At 45.3% G+C, this 18,837-nt stretch overlaps 1 protein-coding gene across 2 annotated transcripts; it reads left to right on the top strand.

The window, feature by feature from the left end:
* Positions 1-1,134: 1,134 nt before the first annotated feature.
* Positions 1,135-18,013, top strand: CHRNA6 (cholinergic receptor nicotinic alpha 6 subunit). 2 transcript variants are annotated; one of them, XM_002757013.6, is made up of 6 exons: positions 1,135-1,383; positions 4,003-4,142; positions 10,313-10,357; positions 12,231-12,340; positions 12,444-13,422; positions 16,257-18,013. In XM_002757013.6, exons 1-6 carry the CDS (start codon positions 1,230-1,232, stop codon positions 16,386-16,388), a joined length of 1,560 nt encoding a protein of 519 aa, XP_002757059.1. In that variant the 5' UTR covers positions 1,135-1,229; the 3' UTR covers positions 16,389-18,013. The 2 variants fall into 2 exon arrangements, with proteins under 2 accessions (XP_002757059.1, XP_035126342.1); XM_035270451.3 differs by lacking the exon at positions 10,313-10,357.
* Positions 18,014-18,837: the final 824 nt, after the last annotated feature.

Here is an 18,837-nt window from a genome sequence, read left to right as displayed (position 1 = left end):
GTTAACAAGGATATTTATTTATTTATTTATTTATTTTTGAGACAGGGTCTTATTCTGCCACCCAGGTTGGAGTATAGTGATGCCATCTCAGCTCACTACAGCCTCTGTCTCTCAGGCTCAAATGATTCTCCTGCCTCAGCCTCCTGGGAAGCTAGGACTACAGGCTGACACCATTATGCCCTGATAATTTCTGTATTTTTAGTGGAGATGGGGTTTTGCCATATTGCCCAGGCTGGTCTCAAACTCCTGACCTCAAGTGATCCATCTGCCTCAGCTCCCAAAGTGCTGGGATTACAGGCATGAGCCACTAAGCCCAGCACATTTATTTACTTTTGAGACAGGGTCTTTCCTCTGTCTCCCAGGCTGGAGTGCAGTGGTGTAATCTCAGATCACTGCACTAAACCTACCAGGCTCTAGTGATCCTCCCACCTCAGCCTCCCAAGTAGCTGGGGCCACAGGCGTGCACCAGCATGCCTCAGCTGATTTTCTATTTTTTGTAGAGATGAGGTCTCCCTATGTTGCCCAGGCTGGCCTTGAACTCCTGGCCTTAAGAGATCCTCTTGCCTTGGCCTCCCAAAGTACTGGGATTCAGGCATGATCCACCATGCTTTGCAATAAGAATATTTAAATAAATGTGAAAATATCCAGGTGTATCCATTCCTCTCATTCTCTGACATCTAGTCCTGGATGAGCACTGAACTCAGAAACTCAGAAACACAAGGCACTGGAAGCCCTGGAGTCAGAAACAAACAAAAACAAACTTCTGTTCTCTTTAAGCTGCATTCATTAAGACAGAAATGAGGATTCATATTTTAGAAAGTTTTCTAACATGGTTAAGTTTTGATCAACTGGAGAACTCATGAGTCAGAACAAACTTGTTGGGACCTAGCGTGAACTTTACCTGTAGTTGGAGCTCAGTGAATCCCCCTGATTATGGTTGATATTGCACCACAGAAAGGTCTCAGCCACTCACAGGTGTTCGTCCTCCAGGGGTCCTGTCTGCCTCAGCATTTCCTCTCTGCTTTTCTTCACCTTTCTTGCATGAAGCCACATCTAGGCTGCTAGGAAATGTGATGACTCATCTGACATCAGATCGCATCGTTTTATTCGCCCTTCATGTCTGCCTCAGTCTCTGATACTGTGAATAACTGTGTGAAGTCATGGGAATGTTTTGGTTTCTCAGAAGACACACGCAGATTGCAGTGGGCTTCTGATGATGTCAAGGTTGGATGCCTGCGGCTGATAGCTCTTTGTTTTCCACAATCCTTTGCCTAGAAAAAAAGGAATCCAAGTGTGTTTTAACTATGACAACCAGCAAAGGGCAGGGATTCCTTCATGGGGGCTTGTGTCTCTGGCTGTGTGTGTTCACACCTTTCTTTAAAGGTAGGTTTTATTTCTGCTTATCTGTTCCCTTTGTAGCTATATGTATTTACTCTTTTTTATAGTTGTGCTTGAGAAGATATATTAATAAAAGATTCTATGGTCTGCATAGGAGCCACCACTGTTACAATTGCTAATTAATCTATTTGCTTTTTATTCATTAGGTGTAACATAAAAGATGAAATCTGAGGGGTAGGGTGGGGAGGAGAGGACCATGAAACATAGTGTAAGCCATATTTTATTTTATTTTCCCAATTAAAGTATAATAAGAAGAATGAAAGAAGAATGAAGCATAAGAATAATTAAAGTATAAGAATTTATTAATAAGAATAATAAGTTTGTTATTCTTAATAAGTTTATTGACAAAGAATAATAAGAATGATACAGTTTTCTATCATCTCTGCTGTGGCTATATTGAACCTATTTATTTATAGTCATGTTTAATATTTTTTCAAAGTGATAATTTGTCAGCTGATATTATAACTCAGTCAATGAACCCTTCCATTTTCTAGGTAATCATGTTCGTTTTGGGAAACATGTCACATTACTATGCTGAAACGTGTCTCAAGAGTAAGATAATTCATTTTAAAAGTTACAACTTAGAAACTGATAACTGCTGTTCTGCTGAACAAAATCACATTACTGTGCTGTTAGGTTTGCAGGGGACTTGCTTTTCAAGGCTGACAGGGGGTTTATCTGCTATAAAATGTCTCAAGGAGGAAGACAATGGGTAATGAGGAGGATTATTTGTTGTCTGTCATGGAGAAATATGTTTACCGTGATTAATTATGATGGCAAGAATGATGTTTTACCTTAAATTTGTCCTTCCTGCTAAAACCCTAGTGTTTCAGTGTTTTCAAAGGCATTCATCAAGCAACTCTTACCATTTAGTAATTTAACAGAGAGCTTTCCATTCATTTTGCCTGATGAGCTTTTCAAGCTCTTTCCATTTTTTTCTTTCAATGTATAAATCCCTTTGGTAAATTAGTGAAATCCTATGTTAGGTATAAAATTTGAATTCTGCAAGGGAAAATGCAGAGGAGGTAGTCATGAAATGAATTATGTCAAATGAGGACAAGGAACCCCACTTTTAAGATTTTCTTGGAAAACAAAGAGATATGCATAAAATTATTATCTAGAATTTAGTGAATGAATGGGCTATTATTTAAGAACCATGTTCCATTTTTTAAAAATGTGTCAAGTAAATTTGCCTTAAAAACCTTGCATTCTCAGAAATCTCCAAAATACCTGAATTTCAAAGTTGATTTTTATTTTATTTTAAGTTCTAGGGTGTACGTGCAGGTTTGTTCCGTAGGTAAACGCGTGCCATGGGGGTTTGCTGCACCTATCAACGCATCACCTAAGTATTAAGCCCAGCATGCATTAGCTATCTTTCCTAATGCTCTTCCTCCCTTGACTCCTCAGGCCCCAGTGTGTGTTGTTCCCTTCCCTATGTCCAGTGTTCTCACTGTTCAGCTCCAGCTTTTAAGTGAGAACATGCAGTGTTTGCTTTTCTGTTTCTGTGTTAGTCTGTTGAAGAGAACAGCTTTGAGCTCCATCCATGTCCCTGCCAAACACATGATCTGGTTCCTTTTTGTGGCTACATAGTATTCCATGGTGTTTATATACACCCCATTTTCTTTATCCAGTCTATTATTGATGGTCATTTAGGTTGATTCCATGTCTTTGCTATTGTGAATAGTGCTGCAGTGAACATATGTGTGCATGTATCTTTACAATAGAATGATTTATAATCCTTTGGGTATACACCCTATAATGCGATTGCTGGGTCAAATTGTATTTCAGGTTCTAGGTCTTTGAGGAATCTCCACATTGTCTCCCACAATGGTTGAACTAATTTACACTCCAGTGTAAAAGTGTACCTATTTCTCTTTTTCTATTTCTCTAACAGTGTCACCAGCATCTGTTATTTTTTGACTTTTTAATAATTGCCATTCTGACTGGCATGAGATGGCATCTCATTGTGGTTTTGATTTGCATTCCTCTAATGACCAGTGATGGTGAGCTTTTTTTCATGTTTCTTGGCCACATAAATGTCTTCTTTTGAGAAGCGTCTGGTCATGCCCTCAAAGTTGATTTTTTAAAAGAACTTGACTTGCCAGGCCCATCATGAAATCACTAGTTATTTCAGTTTGCTTGGTGAAGATCCCCCAGCGGATCACCTCGCTGGTTCGGCACAGGTGTTAGTTGGATCAGTATTTTAGACAAGAAAGGACAGGATTTTCCTTAATTACTGGGAAGAGTCTAGCGCCATCAGTAAGACTGAGTTACTTTAGTTACATAAGCAAAGATTCCAAGCCTTGTGTCTACTCCTTTATATCTGCAGTGCCTTAGACTTGAAGAAATGTTCTGACCAACATCATTGCTTTGATGTTGCTCTAGTCCTGAAATTGCTGCTTTTACGGTAAAGGTGAACAGCCGAGGCACAGAGGGTGGGGTGAGATGGGTGCTGGTGGAGCGCGCACAGGTGGGGAAGGCACCAGGATGCAGTCATGGGCTGGAGCGTCCACTCCCCACAGGGCCCGGGAAGAATTGCCCAGAATCTTTGCAGTGGCCAGTGGCCCGGCTGGCTCTAACTTTCCCCTCGGTTTGGCCTCGCAGGCTGTGCAGGCTGCGCAACTGAGGAGAGGCTCTTCCACAAACTGTTTTCTCATTACAACCGGTTCATCAGGCCCGTGGAAAATGTGTCCGACCCTGTCACGGTGCACTTTGAAGTGGCCATCACCCAGCTAGCCAACGTGGTGAGTGCTCTCTGATCAGAGCTTTCCCCAGCATTGTTGCACTTTTGCATGTGGTAAATGAAGGAATTTTAGAAATACAGATAAACTCGAATCTACACAAGATCTGGCCCTTCAAAGCCATCCCCATTTGGGAGGGAGGCACTTTTCCCACCGATGTTGCAACTGTCTGTGTCGAGGCAGTGTTTTTCTTGGAAGTGCTTTCAGAGCCAGTTTATGAAACAAGAGTTGCAGGGGAGTGAAAGGGAGCTAACTTCGTGGGGCGCCCATTATGCACTTGACGCCTGTTTACACTGTGTGGCCATCTTCATCTCACTGCTGAGGAAACGGAAGCTCGGTTAAGTGACTTTCCCAGGGTTGTATAACTACAAAATGGCAAAATGGAGATTTAACTCCAAAGCTCATGCCATTTTCACTCCACAGTTAAAACTGCTTTAAGGCCGAGAGCAGTGGCTCATGCCTGTAATCCCAGCACTTTGGGAGTCTGAGGCAGGCAGATCCCTTGATCTCAAGAGTTCGAGACCAGCCTAAGCAACATAGCAAGATCCTGTCTTACAAAAATGCAAAAATGAGCTAGGTGTGGTGGCACGCGCCTGTAGTCCCTGCTATTAGGGAGGCTGAAGTGGGAGGATTGCTTGAGCCCAGGAGGTCAAGGCTGCAGTGAGCCGAGATTGTACCACTGCTCTCCAGCCTGGGTGACAGAGGAGGAAAAAAGAAGAAGAAGAAGAAAAAGAATTGCTTTAAGTCTTCTAAGTTATATGAGAACAACAACAACAAAAAAATGCAATTCCATTCAGCCTTGGAAAAAAGAAGATGGGAATTTGAGGATTTAATTTAATTCCTTGCTACCGTGTTCAAGGGCAAGTAGGCCCGGAGCTCGTTTTTTTTGGATAAGCTGTGCTCCCCCATTGCAGGGAGAGGAGGTGGCAAGGCCCATACTCTTGGGTACAGTAAGGTCTGGGCTCCAGGGCTCAGACCAAATTCCAGGAAGGTGCAGGCTTAGAAGCAAAGGAGGTCTGAAGCATCTCCAGAGAGGGGCGCTAGAGCGCTCCTGAGACCACAGCACATGGAGGGGGAGCCCTGCTCATCAAGTCAGCCACAGCCATGGATGGCGAAGGGGTCTCCTTCCTCCCAGACTTTCCTCTGTGGATGAGGCAGCGGTGGCCCTTCTGGGTACACCAGGGGAAAGACCCTCATGACAAGCATGAGTCAGGCCCCACTGCATTCTCCAGTCCATCCTTCCCAGGGGATGAAGAGGACCCTGGCCCAGTCCTCTGTCTGTGACCCAGGCTGGAAATGTGCATGCACTGGCTGAAAAAATTAAAGCCAGATGTTTCCCCTCACCTGGATGTGCTCTCCCATCCTTTAGTAAGTATTTATTTAGTGCCTGTTCTGATCCCCTTCCCAAGCCCAGTAGCTTTGTTCTGGTTCTTGGTCTTCTGCTAGGCTGGAAGCAGTTCTTGCAATGGACCAGGTTGTTGTGAACAGAGAGCTGAACTGAGTTTCCTCTGACATCCGTGACGGCCACCTCACTGCATGGCCTCACTCCACAACCCTGCTGGACACACCCTTGCAGGAGGTTACTCTAAAGTTGGGGCTGGGATGGCTGGTAAATGCAGATTTTGATATTTATATTTGGTTGCTAGTATCAGAGATTAAAAGAAAACCTACAGCCTTTACCAAACAAGTTTATTCCTTACTTACGCAACAGAAATCTAAAGGTTAACAGTCCGGGAGATTAACATCGGTCAGTTTCATGGTGTTAGTGGTTGCACATCTATGTTCAATTGCCCAGGTTATGCACTGCACAACTCCAGGGATGTCACTCCCACGGGCTGTGATTCTAAAGGATCACAGATTCTAAAGGATCCTGTCTCAGACTCCCACTTGGGAGTCAATCCCAGCGGCAACAGTAACCAGGGTTCCTTCCTTTCTATTTCACCACTCTTTGCAGGAGGCTTCTCTTGGTGTTGCCTCATGGTTCAAGATAACTACTGTATTCCCATCCTCCCATTCACATTCTTGGCAAGAAATAGAAGGAAGGGAGAAAAAGGGCAAAGTGTACATCCTAGACTTCTGTGATTTCTGTAAGAGCTATTGCTTTCCATCTCATTGACTATCTCCAGCTGTAAAAGAGACTTGGAACTGCAGGATTTTAACACTGAACTTTTATTTCTTGAGATCATTATAGAATGACATACAGTTGTAAGAAATAACAGAGGGATCCCTTGTAGACTCTGCCTGGTTTCCCCACTAATGTGCCCTCCATTTCTGAAATTTTCTCATTTCAACAATGTTATGCATAACTGGAATCATAAAGTAGATAAACTTCAGGGACTGGGGTTTTCCCTCAACATCATCCCTTAGAAAGTCCTCCGAGTCATTAAGTGTATCAGTAGTTCATTCCTTCTGGTTGCTGACTGCTTTGTTTTTTGGGTTTTTTTTTCAGATAGAGTCTTACTCTGTTGCCCAGGTTGGAGTGTAGTGGTGTGACCTTGACTAACTGCAACCCACGCCTCCCAGGTTCAAGTGATTCTCCTGTCTCAGACTCCCACTTGGGAGTCAATCCCAGCTAAGTAGCTGGGATTGCAGGCATGCGCCACTATGCCTGGCTAATTTTTGTATTTTTAATAGAGATGGTGTTTCACCAAGTTGGCCAGGCTGGTTTTGAACTCCTGACCTCAAGTGATCTGCCAGCTTCGGCCTCCAAAGTGTTGGGATTATAGATGTGAGCCACCTCACCTGGCCCATGGTGCTTTGTTTATTAACTCGTTGAAGGACATTTGAGCTGATTCTAGTTTTTGGTTGGTTACAAATAAAGCTGCTGTGAACATCTGTGTACAGGTTTTAGTGTAAATATAAACCTCCATGTCTCTGGGATAAATGCCCAGCTGTGTGTTGTCAGGTGAACTTGGGGTGGCCGAGAGAAGTGGCACAGCCAGGAGGCTCTGTCGCCCCCTCCCTTCTGTAAGGCCTTGGGGTCCTCTGTCTGATCCCCAGCTTAGCCCTGGAGCACCAAGGCTTTACCTGGAAGTGTGTTTATGCCATGCAAAATGACCTTGGCCAGAAAGTTTTCTGTTTCTTTTCACTGCAGGAGCAAGGTCAAGTGCTCCTTGGGGAGATCCAGGACAGCCCCTGCCCGGTGTTTGTGCTGGCCTGGCGTATCCAAAATGACAAAGATAAAGCCTTGGTGCAGTGCAGCCCACTTGGCCTTTCTGATTCAGGTCTCTGAGTCTGCTGCTGCTCCAGCAATGAGTCCATTTGAAATCATAAGTCAAAGCCTTTGATGCACTGCTGTGTCAATTAATTGATTTTCCCAAGAAGGAGGTACAGGGTGATGTCGCCAGGAACGGGGTTGATGCTGTGGGTCTTTGGACTCCTCCAGTAGGGACGTCTGATAGCAGTGCCGTGCCCATTGGTGGGAGCTGGAATTGGATGGAGAGAGAGTACGACTTGCCAGACAGGTCCTGCTCCATAGGGTCAGCTGACATCTCTGAAGGTGTCCATACCCCCATGGGCCATGTCCATACCACCTGGAGCTTCTCCCAGCTTGTGGAGGTGAGGCTGTGGAGTTGGCTCTTGCTAACTGATCTCAGCCCTCTGGACACAGTGTGTTCATTCAGAGAGAAAGTAGGCTTTGGAGGCAGTTGGGGCTCATGCCAGTCACCTTGGAGGGCTTGCTGGAACTGAGACTGCAGGGCTAGTCCATTCCTGACCAACATGAGTGGATTTATGGACACGGCCCCTGCTGGACTCTGCAGATTGCAAGGGGACTTTCATCACCGGAAGGTACTGACTGCAGGCTTGTGTAATTGTAAAGCCATGAATTGGTGAACCAGTGGATAAGTACAGCTCATTTCTTTGCTTCCCGGGATTCACAGGAACCCATATTGTAATTCCTTTGCTGACCTTTCAAACCCTGGGGCTTACCCTGTCTTGTCACAGGCCCATTCTTGGGGCTTAACCTGCCTTGTCACAGGCCTGTCTTATCACGGGCCCATTTGAAAGAGGAAGCCTGGCAGGGTTACTGTTTAGAGTTTTCCAGGAGGGGCAGCAGGGGGTATGGAGCAGGGGAGAACAGACAGCAGGGCAGCCACATGGCCCAGGGCAACCTGGTGTCTGAGCCTGGCCACGGCTCCCTCGGCCACCATCACAGAGCTCATTTACTCTGGAGGGTGCCTGAGTGTCTTGGGAGGCAAGGTTGGCTGAGGAAGACTTGAGACTCTACTGCTGGACACTGGGGAAATACCCACAGCCCCCAGGCTGCCGCCCGCAAGGCTGCTCAAGGTGCCAGCTGTGTCTTTGGTAGTTCTCCCACTGAGAGGTGGTAGCTTAGGAACTCATTACATTTGGGATGTCACCTGGAATGCTCTTTCTCCACACAGCCCTGACCCTCTTCTGGTCATTTACTTATCTGCTTAAACATTACCTCCTCAGAGAAGCCTTCTTTGCCCAACCTGTCGAGAATAGATGTGGGTGTCAGACTATGTGCATGAGTGTGCATGAGTGTGACAGTATGCACGAATGTATGTATGTGTGTGTGAGTGCGCATTCGTGTTTGCATGATTGTGTGTGACTGCATATGTGGATGAGTGTGTGTGCATGAGTGTGCACGTGAGTGGGTGACTGTGTGTGCGCATGGATGTGTGATGATTCATGAGATGTATGTGCATAGTGTGTGCATGAGTGTGTATGCATGTGTGTGGTTGTGCATGAGTGTGCACACGTGTGTATGGGTGTGTGAATGAGTGTGAGCTTGTGTATGTGATTGTACATGTGTGCATGAGTGTGAGTGTGCATGAGTGTGTGTGCATGAGTGTGTGTGTCCACACATGGACCGTTCCATCCATCTTTATTTGTCTTTATACGCCTTATCACTATCTTGTGTTATAGTATAGATCTATTAGTAATTTTATGTCTCCCATCTGACAGCTAAGACACATGAAGGCAGGACATTCTAATATTTATAGAGCACATAGTGGTTACTAAATATGTATTTGTGTAGTGAATGATTGAAATGGTAACTTGGGTAGGGGTAGTGGTAGTGGGTGAGTAGCAGCTGCCAGCAGGAAACTCCATGGTGGCCAAGGCTGACATATTTTTTTTTAATTTGAGACAGAGTCTCGCTCTGTGGCCCAGGTTGGAGTGCGATGGCGCGATCTTGGCTCACTGCAACCTCTGCCTAGCGTTCAAGCGATTCTCCTGCCTCAGCCTCCTGAGTAGCTGGAATTACAGGCACCCACCACCACACCCAGCTAATTTTTATTGTTGTTGTTGAGATGGAGTCTTGCTCTGTTGCCAGGCTGGAGTGCAGTGGTGCAATCTTAGCTCACTACAACCTCTGCCTCCAGAGTTCAAGTGATTCTCCTGCTGCAGCCTCCCAAGTAACTGGGACTACAGGCATAAGCCACAACTCCCAGCTAATTTTTGTATTTTTTTAGTAGAGCCAGAATTTCACCATGTTGGCCAGGATGGTGTCGATCTCTTGACCTGGTGATCCACCTGCCTCGGCCTCCCAAAGTGCTGGGATTACAGGTGTGAGCCACTGCACCCAGCCCCCTATTTTTTTGTATTTTTAGTAAAGAAGGATTTCACCATGTTGGCCAGGCTGGTCTTGAACTCCTGACCTCAGGTGATTCACCCACCTTGGCTTCCCAAAGTGCTGGGATTACAGGCGTGAGCTACTGCGCCCTGCAGAGGCTGATATTTTAAGGTAGGTTCCTGTGGCAGGCTTTCAGGACTCAGAGCCTGGAGAGCCCTGAGGCATGAGAATGGGAGGAATTTAGGGAACCGGCAAAAACACTAAGCCTGGTTGGAATCCCCCACCAAGGTCTGCAGCATCTCCCTCCCTCCTTCCTGCTGTCTGCTCTTCTTTTCCTTCCTTCCTTTCACGGAACTAGAAACCTTTATAGGCTGCAGAGATCAGAAGCGCTTCACAGAAAAGGTGAGACTTAAATCATCTCTGAAAGAGTTTAGAGCCATGTTTAAAGGGCTGGGGAGATGTGGAAATGCTGCACTTCTGGTTGCATGCTGGATGCTTTTCAGGCATTGCCTTTCAGTCTTCTTCCATTGGCGTGAATAAGTAAGATTTGGTTCTTTTTAGTTGTCATTTCTGCTCTAAGACCTCTATGGCAAGCACATTTGAGGCTAAACATATTATTTCTTCTTCCCAGGATGAAGTAAACCAGATCATGGAAACCAATTTGTGGCTGCGTCATGTATGTGCCTATGTCGTGTGTCAGCTTAATGATGTCCAATGGATAAAACCCATAGCACTTCCTTCAGCACTGCCTTGCAGGAAGAAAAAACCCCCATAAACACTACCTCGCTCCATCTCCAACTGGTTATAGAACATAAAATATTATCCATTAGGTCATCTCCAAAGCCTAAAGTTCAGCTCTGGTAATAGCTGACTTGATGCACACTTCACAGGTGCAGACACCTAGTGACAGAGGTCCCTCTGACATAGAGACTTCCATTCTTCCTGGTTGCTGCTCTCAGATCTCCCATTTTTATCTGTAACTTGAGCTCCAGGGTCTGAGGCTTGCCTGCTCTTTGATCCCTGCTTGACCAGGCTTGGAGAAGTCGGTGGCTAAGCACTGGAAGATGTATGTGAGATTCCCAGCAGCTGGTGTTATCAGTTATACCCTTTCTTCCTTAAGAAAGTCTTGGCCCGGTGCAGTGGCTTACACCTGTAATCCCAGCACTTTGAGAGGCTGAGGCAGGTGGATCATCTGAGGTCAGGAGTTCAAGACCAGCCTGGGCAATATGGTGAAGCCCTGTCTCCAGTAAAAATACACAATTAGCCAGGTGTGGTGGTGGATGCCATAATCCCAGCTACTCAGGAGGCTGAGGCCAGAGAATCTCTTGAACCTGGAAGGCGGAGGTTGCAGTGACCCGAGATTACGCCACTGCACTCTAGCCTGGGTGACAGAGCACAACTCTGTCTTGAAAATTAAAAAAAGGAAGTCTTAATCTTTTATAAAGATTTTGTTAAAAAACAAGACAAAACTTACCATCATACCCTTGAGCTTTTTGGTATTAGAAATGTGTGAGTATGGCTCATGGAATATGGAAGTTGAGCCAAAAACTTTGATGAGCAACTAACAATCAATAGATAATCATCTAATGAAATATTTGCCCAAATCAGCTCAGCTATTTAGCCCCCTTTTCCCCATGGATATAATTGTCCAGATTTTGATAGAAACCAATACATTCTTCAAATAAGAATGTATTTTTGGCCAGGCTCAGTGGCTCACGCCTATAATCCCAGCACTATGGGAGGCCGAGGCAGGCAGATCACAAGGTCAAGAGATCGAGACCATCCTGGCCAACATGGTGAAACCCCTCTCTACTAAAAATACAAAAGAAAAAAAAAAAAGAAGAATGTATTTTTTTCCTTTTTTTTGATGGAGTCTTACTCTGTCATCCAGGCTGTAGTGCAGTGGCACAATCTCGGCTCACTGCAACCTCCACCTCCTGGGTTCAAGTGATTCTCCTGCCTCAGTCTTCTGAGTTGCTGAGACTACAGGTGAGTGCCACCACACCCGGCTAATTTTTCGTATTTTTAATTGAGACGGGGTTTCACCTTAGCCAGGCTGGCCTCAATCTCCTGACCTCGTGATCCTCCTGCCTTGGCCTCCCAAAGTGCTAGGATTACAGGCACGAGCTACCATGACCAGCGTATTTTTCTTTTTCAAAAACAGCTGTTGAACCATCATAAAATTATCATTGAAAGAAAGTTATTAATAAACGAATTTTTTTTTCCAGACAGAGTCTCACTGTCAACCAGGCTGAATACAGTAATGAAATCTCAGCTCACTGCAAACTCCACCCCCCAGGTTCAAGGATACTCCTGCCTCAATCTCCCAAGTAACCGATATTTCAGGCATGTGTCACCACTGCTGGCTAGTTTTTGTATTTTCAGTAGAGATGGGGTTTCACTATGTTGATCAGGCTGGTCTCGAACTCCTGACCGCAAGTGATCTGCCCACCTCGGCCTCCCAAAGTGCTGGGATTACAGGTGTGAGCCAATGGGCCTGACAAGAAAGTTTTTAAGAAATTTTAAAAGTCGATTTCTATTTATCTTAGATCTGGAATGATTATAAATTGCGCTGGGATCCAACGGAATACGACGGCATTGAGACTCTTCGTGTGCCTGCGGATAAGATTTGGAAGCCAGACATTGTTCTCTATAATAAGTATGGGTCTCTATCCACTGTAGTCTCTTTCCAAAGCTGCTGTTGGTGTATTCTGGCCCATAGCAAAGGGAGTGTTACTAATGGTGTCTGACTTACTTTGCAGTGCTGTTGGTGACTTCCAAGTTGAAGGCAAGACAAAAGCTCTTCTTAAATACAATGGCACGATAACCTGGACTCCACCAGCTATTTTTAAGAGTTCCTGTCCTATGGATATCACCTTTTTCCCTTTTGATCATCAAAACTGTTCACTAAAATTTGGTTCCTGGACGTATGACAAAGCTGAAATTGATCTTCTAATCATTGGATCAAAAGTGGATATGAATGATTTTTGGGAAAACAGTGAATGGGAAATTATTGATGCCTCTGGCTACAAACATGACATAAAATACAACTGTTGTGAGGAAATATACACAGATATAACCTATTCTTTCTACATTAGAAGATTGCCGATGTTTTACACGATTAATCTGATCATCCCCTGTCTCTTTATTTCATTTCTAACTGTGTTGGTCTTTTACCTTCCTTCGGACTGTGGTGAAAAAGTGACGCTTTGTATTTCAGTCCTGCTTTCTCTGACTGTGTTTTTGCTGGTCATCACAGAAACCATCCCATCCACCTCTCTGGTGGTCCCACTGGTGGGTGAGTACCTGCTGTTCACCATGATCTTTGTCACACTGTCCATCGTGGTGACTGTGTTTGTGTTGAACATACACTACCGCACCCCGACGACGCACGCCATGCCCAGGTGGGTGAAGACAGTTTTCCTGCAGCTGCTGCCCCAGGTCCTGCTGATGAGGTGGCCTCTGGACAAGACAAGGGGCACAGGCTCTGATGCAGTGCCTAGAGACCTTGCCAGGAGGCCCACCAAGGGCAAGTTTGCGAGCCGTGGGGAACCCAGACATCTTAAAGAATGCTTCCATTGTCACAAATCAAATGAGCTTGCCACCAGCAAGAGAAGATTAAGTCATCAGCCGTTACAGTGGATGGCGGAAAATTCAGAGCACTCACCTGAAGTTGAAGATGTGATTAACAGTGTTCATTTCATAGCAGAAAACATGAAGAGCCACAATGCAACCAAGGAGGTAAATGTGCAGCCCCTCCACATGGCTTCGGGCACTCTGGAGACACAGTCAGACCTTTAGTGTGAGTTTTGTTCCTGAGAGGGTCAGGCAGCCTTGCTGAGATCTGGCTGTGTTATTATATGGTTATGGGTGGACTGACAAGGTCAGACCTGCCAGTGGAGTGGGGTCAGGTGCCAACAGCCCCAGAGCAAATCTCCACCTCCAGAAATGTGAACTCAAGCAAAATTTGCTTAAAATACACATTCAGGGCCAGGCGCGGTGGCTCGCACCTGTAATCTGAGCACTTGGCCGAGGTGCGCAGATCACCTGAGGTCAGGAGTTTGAGACCAGCATGGCCAACATGGGGAAACCCCATCTCTACTAAAAATACAAAAACCAGCCAGGTGTGGTGGCATAGGCCTGTAATCCTAGGTACTTGGGAGGCTGAGGCAGGAGAATCGCTTGAATCCAGGAGGCGGAGGTGGCAGTGAGCTGAGATTGTGCTCCTGCACTCCAGCCTGAGCAACAGAGCAAGACTCCATCTCAAAAATAAAAATAAATAAATAAACATTCAGGGCAACCTCAGTTAATGAAACCAAGAGCTCCAGCCTGGGCAACATAGCGAGGCCCTATCCTACCAACAAACAAATTAGCACCAAGGTGTGCACCTATAGTCCCAGCCATTTTAGAGGCTGAGGTGGGAGGATTGCTTAAGCCCAGCAGTTCGAGGCTGCAACCTGGTAGACAGAAGACAGAGCAGGACCCTGTCTCACACACACACACACAAAAACAACCCTGAACAAGAAACAGCAGCAAATAAAAAGATAGAGAAAAGCTGCCCCAGAGGGAAGGAGAAATGAGCTCGGAGCAGGGTGCAGCCTGGGGGTGCTGGGAGAAGTGGGAGAGGCGGGAATGCATTCATTCAGGCAGCTCCGTTCCCACTTCTACTCGAGAGGGATTTAGGTGCTGGTGAAATGAGCCCCAGGGATATTTTTAGCATTCACGTACTCTGCTCCTGCTGCCCAGAGTCTAACTATAGCAGCATGCACCTCCCTCAGCCTCCAAAGACAGAGCTCAAGAGAATCATGCCAATTTCCCACACCATGTGGGTGACTAGCTGAGGTCATCTGAAACTTAGGCCAGGTGTCTGGGTTTGACCTCGGACTGCAGCTGCCGGCAGCCATCACTCCTGGTGAAAGGAGACTGTGAGATGGAAAGTCCGCCCTGCCCTATTGGTGCAGAGGGCAGATGCTCTGAATGGCTGTCATGCAGGTGTGTTATGGGACAAGAGCCCAGAAAGATTCACCTTCATGGTGACATCTTCATACAATTTAAAATTTTTATCTCTATGATAAATACAAAAATTAGCGGGGCATGGTGGTGGATGCCTGTAATCCCAGCACTTTCAGAGACCAAGGCTGGAGGATTGTTTAAGGCCAGAAGTTGGAGACCAGCCTGAGCAACATATTGAAACCCTGTTTCTAAAAAACAATTTTTTTCTTTTGTTTAAAAAAATTTTTTTTTTTTTTTACTGTGCCAAACCTGTTGTCCCAGCTACTTGGGAAGCTAAGGCTGGAGGATTGCTTAAGCCTAGGAGTTCCAGGTTCCAGTGAGCCACAGTCACACCACTGCACTCTAGTCTGGGAAACACAGCAAAATCCTGTTCCTAAAAAAATTTTTTTTTAATCTAAGAGACAGCTGCTGTTGACTTAATCACTACCAGTTAGGGCTCTCAAGACACAACTGTGGAGACAGTGGCGGAAGGCTGGAGGGTCAGGAACTTCGAGAAACACAACTAGCTCTCCACAGCCAGCATCCCTTTGAGGGCTGGAGGACTGCCTTTTCCTGATAAAGGGGTCCTCAATCATACTCCACATCCGCCATCCCCAGCAGCACCGCCCGCCGCCTCAAACTCATTCCCCAGACTTACCAGAAAGCCAGACTACCTAGTGTTGCAAAGCATGAGTCTAGCTCTCTGAGTAGCTGCTTCTCAGGAGTGTCTCTTGCAATTAGGAAAGGTCCCTGGTGACCCACGGAGTCAGGGCTTTACTGGAGAGTCTGCTGTCTGAGGCACTCATGGAGGCTCTGCATCCACCCTCTTCAGACAAAACAAAATTTCTTGTGTTGATTTGCGGTAGCTTTGAAGGTAAAAGAAAAAAAGAAAAAAAATTCTTATTTATTTATTTTTTGAAATGAAATATCTCACTCTGCCACCCAGGATGGAGTGCAGTGGTGAGATCTTGGCTCACTGCAACCTCTGCCTCCCATGTTCAAGTGATTCTCCTGCCTCAGCCACCTGGGTAGCTGGGATTACAGATGCCCGCCACTATGCCCGGCTCATTTTTGTATTTTCAGTAGAGATGGGGCTTCACCATGTTGGCCAGTCTGGTCTCAAACTCCTGACCTCAGGTGATCCGCCTGCCTTGCCAATATTTGCTTTAAAAAGTACTGGAGGCTGGGCGCGGTGGCTCAAGCCTGTAATCCCAGTACTTTAGGAGGCCAAGGCGGGTGGATCACGAGGTCAAGAGATCCAGACCATCCTGGTCAACATGGTGAAACCCTGTCTCTACTAAAAATACAAAAATTAGCTAGGCATGGTGGTGCGTGCCTGTAGTCCCAGCTATTCGGGAGGCTGAGGCAGGAGAATTGCTTGAACCCAGAAGGCAGAGGTTGCGGTGAGCCGAGATCGCACCATTGCACTCCAGTCTGGGTAACAACAGCGAAACTCCATCTAAAAAAAAAAAAAAAGTACTGGAGAAATCTTCTTTGAAAAAGAAGGAGCTTATTGATGAAACAAAGCTTGTTTCTCATGGTTTTGTTTTTTAAACCAGCTCTAATTTTTGTTTGCATTTCAGGTAGAAGATGACTGGAAATACGTGGCCATGGTGGTGGACAGAGTATTTCTTTGGGTATTTATAATTGTCTGTGTGTTTGGAACTGCGGGGCTATTTCTACAGCCACTACTTGGGAACACAGGAAAATCTTAAAATGTATTTTCCTTTATGTTCAGAAAGTAACAGACACCGTATTTGTTCTGCATTCCTTGCCACAAGGAAAGGAAGGCAAAGGCTTCCTACCCAAGTCCCTCATCTACTAAAGCTGATGGCTAGATGGAAAAAGAGGACTTTCTTGTACATTGGGAGGCGGAGTATCCTCTGATGCAGCACAGGGGAGAAGTGAATGTGTTACGACACTAGTGCCCAGATCAGGCAGTACCCACGGTTACAGTATTAGGCCACGCTTCTCGTGTCTGTGTGTTTGGCTTCCAAGGACATGAATGACTTATACTACAGCCTAGCTATGTAATTAACATCAAGCCACACTAAGAAGTTTTGCTGTACCTCCAGTGGGTGCTGTTTCTCAGTATCATGACATGTGAGTGGGTGCTGTTTCTCAGTATCATGACGTGAGAGGTGAACTCTGGGAATTGGACCTTGCAACATTTGTGAACTGTTTGCCACACTTGTGACCTAGTGCATGCTTGATTTCTTGTGCATGTCTTTGTGATGTAGCTCACACCTCTCAGCATTATTTGATACATTGTTTTTTCTTTTTTGAGATGGAGTTTTGTTCTTGTTGCCCAGGCCCGAGTGTAACTGCATGATCTCGGCTCACGGCAACCTCTGCCTCCTGGGTTCAAGTGATTCTCCTGCCTCAGCCTCCCAAGTAGCTGGGATTACAGGCATGCCCCACCAAGCCTTATTAGTTTTGTATTTTTAGTAGAGATAGGGTTTCTTCATGTTGATCAGGCTGGTCTTGAACTCCTGACCTCAAGTGATCCACCTGCCTCAGCCCCCCAAAGCGCTGGGATTACAGGCGTGAGCCACCGCGCCGGCCAGTAATTATAATACTTACATTTTATCTTCCTGTCTTTAAAAAGGGTTGGTTGTTACTCAATACTTTATTTTTTATTGTTAAGCCCAATCAATATCTAATTTCATTTAAATTTTTTGAACTGTGGTAAAATCACATAACATTTCCCATCGTCACTGGTTTTAAGCATACAGTTTAATGGTACTAAATGCCTTCATGTTGTTGTACGACCTTCATGACCATCCAACTCCAGAACTCTTTGTCCTGCAAAACGGAAACGCTGCACCCAGTAAGGAATTACTGCTCCTTCTCCTGGACCTCACAGGCAACCCCTATTCTACTTTCTGTCTCTATGAATTCGACCACTCTGGCCACCTCATATAAGTGGGATCATACTGTGTTTGTTCATTTGTGACTGGCTTATTTCACTTGGCATAACAGTTTCAAGGTGCATCTATATTGTAACGTGTCAACATGTTTCTTTCCTTTTCAAGGCTGAATAATATTCTATTGTGCATACTTACCTCACTTTATGTATCCATTCAGCTGTCAATGGACACTTGCGTTGCTTCTACCTTTTGGCTGCTGCTATGGACTTGGGCTTACCAATAACTCTGAGTCCCTGCTTTCAGTTATCTTGGGTATATATTCACAAGTGAAATTGCTGGATCAGATGGTTGTTCTATGTTTAATTTTTAATTTTTGTGGCTACATAGTAGTCATATGTATTTATGGGTTATGTGAGATATTTTGATATTGGCATGCAATGTGTAATAATCACATTGGTGATTGTTATAAATGGAGTGTCCATTACCTCAAGCATTAATCCTCTGTGTTACAAACAATCCAATTATACTCCTTTAGTTATTTTTAAATGCACAATTACATTACTTTTGACTACAGTCACCCTGTTATGTTAGCAAATACTAGATCTTATTCATTCTTACTTTTTTTTGGTACCCATGGTTATTTTGTTTTTAATTTTCCCTTTTTTTTTTTTTGAGATAGAGTTTCGCTCATTACCCAGGCTGGAGTGCAATGGCACGATCTTGGCTCACCACAGCCTCCACCTCCTGGGTTCAAGCAATTCTCCTGCCTCAGCCTCCCAAGTAGCTGGGACTACAGGCGTGCGCCACTATGCCCAGCTAATTTTTTTTTTTTTGTATTTTTTTAGTAGAGATGGGGTTTCACCATGTTGACCAGGATAGTCTTGATCTCTTGACCTCGTGATCTAGCCACCTCGGCCTCCCACAGTGCTGGGATTATAGGCGTGAGCCACCGCGCCTGGCCTTTGTTTTTGATTTTCTAAGGAACCATCATCCTATTTTCCACGGACTGCACCGTTTTATGTTCCCACCAGCAGTGCACAAGGGTTCCGATTTCTCCGCATCCTCACCAACACTTGCTATTTTCTGGGTTTTTGGCAGTTGCCATCCTAATGGCTGAGAGGTGTCGTCTCATTGAGGTTTTGGTTTCTGTTTCCCTAATAATTAGCAATGTTGAGCAACTTTTCATGTGCTTATTGGCCATTTGTATGTCTTATTTGGAGAAATGTCTATTTAAGTCCTTCACCCATTTTAAAAATCAGGTTGTTTTTTGATTGTTGAGTTGTAGGAGTTCATT

This window comes from Callithrix jacchus, chromosome 13, assembly GCF_049354715.1.
Source record: "Callithrix jacchus isolate 240 chromosome 13, calJac240_pri, whole genome shotgun sequence".
Classification (NCBI taxonomy): Eukaryota; Metazoa; Chordata; class Mammalia; order Primates; family Cebidae; genus Callithrix; species Callithrix jacchus.
This window is presented reverse-complemented; position numbering and strand designations above follow the sequence as displayed.